General features: G+C 47.9%; 1 protein-coding gene across 1 annotated transcript in view; it reads left to right on the plus strand.

Moving 5' to 3' along the window:
* The window catches only part of TBR1 (T-box brain transcription factor 1), a 6,503-nt gene extending 4,912 nt beyond the window's left edge, over positions 1 to 1,591 (plus strand). The window contains exon 6 of the mRNA XM_041473255.1: positions 748 to 1,591. Coding sequence (XP_041329189.1) covers positions 748 to 1,591 — 844 coding nt within the window. The remainder of the gene's footprint in view (positions 1 to 747) is intronic.
* Positions 1,592 to 8,696: the final 7,105 nt, after the last annotated feature.

Consider the following 8,696-nt stretch of genomic DNA (forward strand, 5'->3'; position numbering starts at 1 on the left):
GGGGGGGGAGGGGGAAGCTTCAATGTTGTCTAGCACGTTGAATTTGTTTAAGGGCCAAGTTTATTTTGGATAAGAAATTCCAGGAGGCGTGGAGGGTTAATTAAAGCACAGTTTTAGCCTGAATTAAATACAGATAGTAGTTATTCATCCATTAAAGTTTTTATAATCGCAAATTGCAGCCCAGCATGGGAGAATTATATATAGGCCAAGCAGGGAACACTGGAAGTGTCTGGCTTTACATTTCCTACAGTAGGTGTTTAAAGATTAGCTTAATTTAAACTCAGTAAAATGTTGATGGTTCGTCTGTGACTCCCAATAATAAGTGTTAAACAGCCGATAGAATTCCGTAGTCTGCCAGTCATGCTGCTCGCGGCAAATGACCGGGCTGGCTGCCTGTTGCACGTGTGGTGGGACCGGTCAATGTGGTCAAGCGGGATTCCACGCTTTTGGGTTGCGGGTTCGGACCGGAGAGAGGGATCTCAGCCCCGTCAAGGAATGGCCAACCGGTTCCGAAAGATTTGTCCTCCATGCTTGTCCCCGTCTTTCCTCTTCCCCGTTAAAGGCCCTCGGCGCTGCTGATGCCAGAGGCCAAGCCCGGAGAGGAGCCCAGGCTCCCGGGCACGGCCGGAGCGCGCTGGGACGGCGCCGTCCCGTTCGTCCCCCGAGGGCCGCGTTCGGCCGGGTGCCGCGCCGAGGAGGGCACCGGGCTGCGGCGGACACCCAGCTCTCTCCCCTTCTCTTGGGCAGGATCTACACGGGCTGCGACATGGACCGGCTGACGCCTTCCCCCAACGACTCGCCCCGCTCGCAGATCGTGCCCGGGGCCCGCTACGCCATGGCCGGCTCCTTCCTCCAGGACCAGTTCGTGAGTAACTACGCCAAGTCCCGCTTCCATCCCGGGGCAGGAGCCGGCCCCGGGCCCGGCGCCGACCGCAGCGTGCCCCACACCAACGGGCTGCTCTCCCCACAGCAAGCCGAGGACCCGGGGGCCCCCTCGCCGCAGCGCTGGTTCGTCGCCCCCGCCAACAACCGCCTCGACTTCGCCGCCTCCGCCTACGACACGGCCACCGACTTCGCCGGCAACGCGGCCACGCTGCTGTCCTACGCGGCCGCAGGCGTCAAGGCGCTGCCGCTGCAGGCGGCCGGCTGCGCCGGGCGGCCGCTGGGCTACTACGCCGACCCCTCGGGCTGGGGGGCCCGCAGCCCCCCGCAGTACTGCAGCAAGTCGGGTTCCGTGCTCTCCTGCTGGCCCAACAGCGCGGCGGCGGCTCGCATGGCCGCCGGCAACCCCTACCTGGGGGAGGAGGCGGAGAGCCTGGCCCCCGAGCGGTCCCCCTTGCCGGGCGCCGAGGACTCCAAGCCCAAAGATTTGTCCGACTCCAGCTGGATCGAGACGCCGTCGTCTATTAAGTCCATCGACTCCTCCGATTCTGGGATTTACGAGCAGGCCAAAAGGAGGCGGATCTCCCCCTCGGACACCCCGGTGTCCGAGAGCTCCTCGCCCCTCAAAAGCGAGGTGCTTACCCAGCGGGACTGCGAAAAGACCTGCGCCAAGGACATCGGCTATTACGGCTTCTACTCGCACAGCTAGGCGCGGCCGCCGGCCCGCCGTCCTTTTGCACAATAACTCCTCCGCGTTAGCGCACTGACCCCCGCCCCTAGCTGCCCCATCCGTGCCCCGGCCCGGCAGGGAGGCAGGCAGGCAAGCTGAGCCGCGGCCGCGGCCGCCGCCGCCTCCCCGCCCCGCTCCCCGCCCGGCCCGGTCCGGTCCGGCGGCGCCCCGGGGGCGCGGGGGGCACTGCCGCACCGAAACCCACTGATCAGTAGGATGCTTAGACTCTCAAACCGTACAGCGCTTCCTTCCTTTTACCACGGATGGATTCTAGGGGAAACAGTAATAGTGGGGAAAACAGCCTGTGAAATGCCTGTACATAGTATTTATTTGATTGTAACAGATTACTTTCCTTTGGTTCGGTTTATTTATTTGTTTGGATTTTTTTGTTTTGTTTTCATTGTTAAGTCACAAAACTTAGATCCTGTTTAAATTTCTTTATCCCGCTCTTTGCTTCCTCTTCCTCGTGCCCCTCCCCAGGTAAACACTTCCTAAATGCCTCTGGAAATGTCAGTGGTCCATAGCTGTAGCAGCGGGTAATGGGTTTCTCACTTTCTCTCCAATTCCTCGCATGAAATAATTACGTGGTGCCCTGGGCTAACACAGCTAAGGAATAGCTCAGCTTTCCCTTCAAAAGAACAGAAATACGTCTCATAGGAAAGTCGATTAAAGGAGCATAACGCCTTTCGGAACCAAAATTAACTGCCTCTTATTTTTTCTTTGAAAGGAATAGCTCGAGATCAGCAATATTATTATTTTTGTGGAATCCCCCTTCCCCTGCCCCCAAGTGCCAAATCCATTACTGGTCCCTGCAGGTGCCAAATATGCTAACAAACTATTTTCAAATTTCTTTGCAGCTCCCCCGTCTTTCTTTATATTGCTGTAAATCTTTGTAATGAATAATCTAAAAAAAAAAAAAAAAAAAAAAAAAAAAAAAAAAAAAAAAGAAAAAAAAAAAGAAAAAAAGATATAGACGACTGAATTGTTGGTAACCATAGTGTAGTCCAGTGAAGATGAGTTGTGAGTTGTATATTTTACTGCATTTAGTTTTGGAATTGACTTTTTCATAAAGTAGCTAACCGAGATCTGACTTCCTGGGGAATCAAATGCACATCGAAAGTAAGAGTGATCATTCTTGTAAACCTCTTATTATACTATTGAAGGAGAAGTAATATCCCTCCAGGACTCCCTCCCCGGCGAAGCAGAATAATAAGTCTTCGAATTTTGAGTAGCAAATCTATACAATTAACGCATTTTTATATGGAAGAAAAAAAAAAAACAACCAACAATTACGAACTGAAATATGCATCGGGCTAAATATTCAGTCTAGATTACACTCGACGGGGAAATTTCCTAATAGAAATTCAGGGTCATAAACGTGTGTATATTTTTGACTCTTCTGTAAATCGAATGTTGTGATTTTTATATTTGTTCTGTTACGTCTGTGGAACTGAATAATTTATACCAGTACATGCTCCATTGAGAAATGTTTCGGTTTTTGCCCGTTTGTATCGTCTGTGTATAACAAGTAAAATAAACCTGGCAAAACGTTAACGTCGTGTTGGAAAAAGCACTTCGCCGATTTGCAAGTAAGGGATCGGGTGGGACCACGGGGAAGAGGCCGGCGGGCTCGCTCGCTCTGGGCCCACCGCGAGGCTCTGGAGCGAGAGTCCCGCCCGGCTCTCCCTGACGGAGCTGATCCGCTTGCCCCGCGTTTGTCCTCTTTTTTGGGGGGGGGGGGTGGTGGAAGAGCGTAGGGGACAGTGCTTATACCGCGTGGCCAAGCGTGGAGGTTTGCAGTGGGTGAAAGAGGGAGATGTAACCCCGTCGGTTTTCAGAGGTTTATAATTATCCCTGTGTTTGACGCTTAAAAACCCTGACAGCATTTTGCAGGCGGGAGAGGCGCCTGGCGCGGGGCGGGGGGTGCCATCGCTGGCGGAGCAGAGGCGAGGGAGGCAACGCTGCCCGCCTGCAGCCTCCCCTTGCCTTCCCAGCGCGGGGGCTGCCCTGGTGGAGCCCCACAGTGCCCCCAAGGCGGGCCCCCTTTCTGGGGAGCCGCTTCCCCTGTGCGCGGCAGCGGAGCCCCCACTCCTGCAGCACTACCTCAGCCTCTGCGACCTTCCCGGGACTCTGTCCCCTTTAGAGACAGCCACCTGTGGGCTTTAGGACAGGCGCCGGCCCGGCACCTGCGTGGGCCCAGTCCGCGGGGGCTGGGGGGCAACAGGCCGGGCTTACTCTTGGTTCCGCGGTGGGGTAAGCGCGGTGTGGAGCTGTCAGAGGTATTCTGTCCTGTCGCGGTATTGACGGGGGCACCTGAGCACCCCAATTGCTTTCCGTCCCCTCCACTCCCGCCAAGGTGCGGGCCCCGAGCGGGGGCCTGCGCCCTCAGCGCCTCGGCCGCCCTCGAGGGGCCGGGCGGCCGCCGACCTGTGCCAGCGGCGGGGAGCGGTGCCCGCCCCGCGGTGCCGTCGGGCTCAAGGCCCCCGGGACCGCACCCGGAGAGGAGCCGCGGGGCAGTGCCCCCAGAATCGCCTCTCGGAGAAGCGCGGGCGGTGGGCGCCTTTCCCCAGCCGCCTCTTCCCAAGCGGCGGGGGCCGGGGCGCCGCACGCTGTCCCCGCGCAGCGCCCGCACCTCTCCGCCTCCGGCGGGCCCCAGCTGCCCCCTCAGCGCCGCCGTGAGGGGCTGTCCCGGCGCCCTCCCAGGGGCTTCCCGCACCCTAAATAAGCCATGGCATATTCCCGACCCTCCTTCCCCTCTCTCGGCCAGCAAAAGCCGCCCCTTCCCCGGCCGCTGCCAGTCCCGCTGCGCTGTCCCCCGTGAGGGCAGAGGGAGCGGCCCGAGGCACCGCGGCGCTCCCCTCCGCCGCCGTGCCGGGGCTGCTGCCCGCCGGGCACTCACCCCGGGCAGACCGCTCTTCGGGGAGGTTCCGCCAGGTTTTATTTAGCGGGGGTTATCCAGCAGGCCTGGAATAAATACGTAACGTGTGACAGGTCTGAACAAAATTCTTTCCTGTCCGTGAGTGGCTGATGTTATTCCATAACTATTTCGACAGGATAAGTCCATAACTATTTGTGCAAGAGACTTGAAGAGATAAGGGCTGCAGAAGTTAAACAGGCTATTTCCTGTCGGTAGGTCACTTTATTACTATTATAATTTTTTAGAATAACATTTTTAGAGGTGCACCTGTATATCTGCTAAACATATGTTTACCAACCCGTTAAATTGTTTGCGTTCACTGAGAAGCGAATGCGCGGGTTTTGACCCGGCATGTTTAAATTGAAGCGTGTGCAGTTTAGTTGAAGCAAAGCCCCGTGTATGAATTTGTTACAACAGCAATTAATTGCACGAATTTTATGTGTAGTTTGTATTATTATTCTAGGCATGTTGAATGGGTTTTAATTTAATTATTGTGTAAAATAATATATTTAATTGCCCTTTATTTAATATAAAACAAAATCAAGCTTCAATCGGTGGAAAGTAATTCAAAGTTCCTATTGGTAATACTTTCTATGATGTTTCACATTAATACTATATCAAATGTAATACAGTGATTTGCGCTGTACAGATTTTGCACGAGTACGCTATGCATATTTGATGACACATTGCATATTTTAACAAGGTTTTTAATGACTGATTGAAATGTTTGCTAAGATATTTTTTAAGAGCTGGAGGAGAAATGGTTGTGGAAAATGTGTGTAATAGAATAGTGATAAGGATGGGAGGGTTTTGATTGACAGTATGAGGAAGCAGATGGATGACTAGGTAGGTCAGAGGTAAAGATGCCTTTGACAGCTTTTTAAGTTCCTTTGGCCATTTTGGTCCAATGAATCATGCAAAACATGTGTACATTACCAAACTGATGTCTCTGCATCGTTTACTGTTGGAATCCTCATCTTTTCAAACCCACCCTAACCTTCTTTCATCACCACTTGACGTGCTATGTCTAAACTAGATTGCAAGATCCTAAGAAGGCAAGAATCTGTCTTGTATTACTTGTCAGCATAAAAAAAAAAAAAAAAGAAAAAAAAAGAAAAAAATTAGAGGGAAAAAAATCATGTAAACCTATGGAGCTAGAAGAACAACTGAGACAGATTGGCAGAATAGGCATAAGGTGGGACACGTTCTTCTTAATTTTCACTGTCTGGTCATCACTTCCCTCCTCTAGGTAGTGCTCAAGGGAGATGTGGTGAACAATGATTTTTTTTTTCCCCCAAATGGCATATACTGAATTTCCGTAAGTCTGATAAGAGACCTAATTGCATAATTTTCCTTTTAACATTATGCAGTGAGTGCTGTTGCTATAGTTAAAATGGTTTTCACTGCAGTCTGTTTTTTCAGGTGCTTTGCATGGCCCTCACAAATTACTTTGTCAACTGGAAATGCTCTGATTTTTCCCTGTAAAAAGGTTACTGTTTTTGGAAATCTTATTTAAATTGCATAAGACAATTTTAAAATCTCCGTGATACAAAAAAAAAAGAATGTGTGTGTATTGGGAAAAGCAGAAAGAAAGGATTTTGCATGAAAGTACACTTTCCAGGTACATTCTGTGCAGAATGGACACAAGTTTTCATTCCAAGTATTAAAACTTGTCATAAATGTGTTTTTCAGTAGGGAATGTGTCACTTGCTAAGATACGGGGGCAAAGTCAAAGATGAAATATTGAAACAGCAGAGTGATAAGTAGAGGGAAGGCAGCAGACTGTTTGCATTCAGTACCCAGCTCTTTCCAGATAATATATTTGTGGTAGGTCTGGAGAGGCACACAGCTCACTGGTAACGTTTCATGCTTTTATCCGAATGCATATTAATCTGGAAATGCAAACAAAAGCATCGCTTATTTCAGAGCATGGTCCCTTGAAGCCCATTTGTTCAAATATTTATGTCTGAAAAAGACAGATATTGTTTGAAATATATATATTTAACTCTAAAATTTTTGAACATATGTAATATTTTACTATTTGGATGTAGGATAATTATGAATCCATTAGAATCCAAGGCTGCCATTGCTGATTAGATGTAACTTTTGACCTTATAAAATATATTACACAATAAAACCAGCGATGCTTTATTCATGCTATCACTGTGATTTTTCATAGTTGGAGTGTTTCTAATTCTAAGGGGTTGATATGAGTATGAATGATCTTCTTGGTCTTAAGATGACTTTTTAGGCCAATTTTTTTTTTTTTTGAAAGGCAAAGGCAAACAGGATGAAAACCTTCAGATATTTCTGTGTAAAACTGTCTATACTATTACACAGATATTAAGCTTTAAATAAGAAACAGCTGGTAATGACTTTGAATCTGTTTTAAGAGACATTTTAGGTAAAATGTTGATAGCTTGTAAATGTGTATTTCTGCCTTAGTCTCTGATCGTGCATACAAGTTCATATGTGTGAACAACGTAAAGTAAGAGGTCAGTCCTACAAAGACTATTCACTTGTCTAAAAATTCACAGACATAAATGTTTTCAGGATCAAGGCCTTTTTCAATAATTGTGATAGTCGTGTACCTTGAAGTGACTGACTGATTTAGGATACATTTAATAATTTGGTTTTTTTTTTATTATAGTAGCAACATTGATGAGTTACCAAAGCACATCATCCAAGCTCCCACTTCAGTCATTTGAAATATAATTTTTTTGGCTTGTTTGAGTAATTTTTTTTTTAAACTGATGGCACTGGCACATAAATTAAACTTTCTAAAAGTCATGTCAATTTCTGTGGGCCATGCTATGGAATTCGGTTTTGTAAGTAAGCTTCTTTCTTTAACCATATTTGGTTACACATTGGCTGCTTTTGTTTATCCAGAAAGCAGATAGTGGTCTGGGACTGAAGGGTGAAAGAGCAACATTGATATTTTGAGCTGAGAGAAATTTTATGCTGCTGAAAGGTGTCCTAGTTTAGATGAAGACACCCACCCACCCACTAAGAATTAAACTGAAATCATAAATGCAAGCTAAAATATGTATTTTATGATTGATCAACACCCTGATTAAAGCTTATTTCCCTTTGTGGAAATGTTTGCTGTCACATTTTTGACTTCCAGCTCGGTGTTGCTCTCTCACCCTTCAGTCCCAGACCTCCTGCTGGAGACACTGCAGAAATATGGTGGCTGTTCTCTGGCCCTGGGGAAAGTTGTGGCTCATCCTGCATTGTCTGGGAAGTCCACTCGAGGGCCTGGCAGGAGCACCTCCTGTTTTGCCTCTTGCTCTGCGATCGGTGCCTGCATGTCACCAGCTGGGGTCTGTGGTGCAGTGACAGAGAAAGAGCCGCTCCTGCACTGCAGCCCCCCTCGGCAAACCCTCGAGGCATCTCCCCTCTCCCCACTGCCACTGCTTTCCCACTATACTTCTAAAGCATGAGGGGTTTGTACATAGGTGTTACTTTAAGCTTTGTGTGAACTCTCTCTTGGAAGCTCAATTTACTCTTACATTAGGAGAAGGAACCTTTCCCTTGAATTAGATGTAGGGTATTGAGGAAGAGGTAAAGGGCTTTGCTTTCTATTGTTGGTTCCTGACTTTCCTACGGAACCTATCGTGCATGAATGATGAGGGTAGGGACATTTTAAAAAATCTCCAAGTGGTTTAGTCACCTGTGTTTAGAAATTACTAAAATCTCACTGAAAAATCTCCAGTGCTTGTGGTTCTAAATGACTATTCTTGGGCACATTATTGAGCAGGTATTTCAGTTATGCATTGAGCATGGCATTTGTTGCAGAGTTAGGGTCAGAATAGAATGGATTAAATATATATATCCTCATCTGGTGTATAGTTATGTCATTTCATGGGCTTCAGTGGTTCAATACTGGTTTGTATTGAAACAGTCTGATTGTCTCCTCTTGTAGTTTAGATACTATCCAAAGCAAGTGCTGCTTGGTGGAAAGAATAGGACCAAGTACTAATTGATATACAAACTGATATACAAATTTGTTTCTCCCACGGTAACATAATTATGAAATCACCAATGGATATCTTACTCTACTTACATTTTTATTTTTCACTGTTTAGATTGTAAGAATTGAAGTTTCCTTCTGCTTATTTTCAAGGTTGATTCTGATAATTTAATTTTCTTAATGACAGAATCAAA

This window comes from Pyrgilauda ruficollis, unplaced genomic scaffold (genome assembly GCF_017590135.1).
Source record: "Pyrgilauda ruficollis isolate IOZ18807 unplaced genomic scaffold, ASM1759013v1 scaffold3, whole genome shotgun sequence".
NCBI lineage: Eukaryota > Metazoa > Chordata > Aves > Passeriformes > Passeridae > Pyrgilauda > Pyrgilauda ruficollis.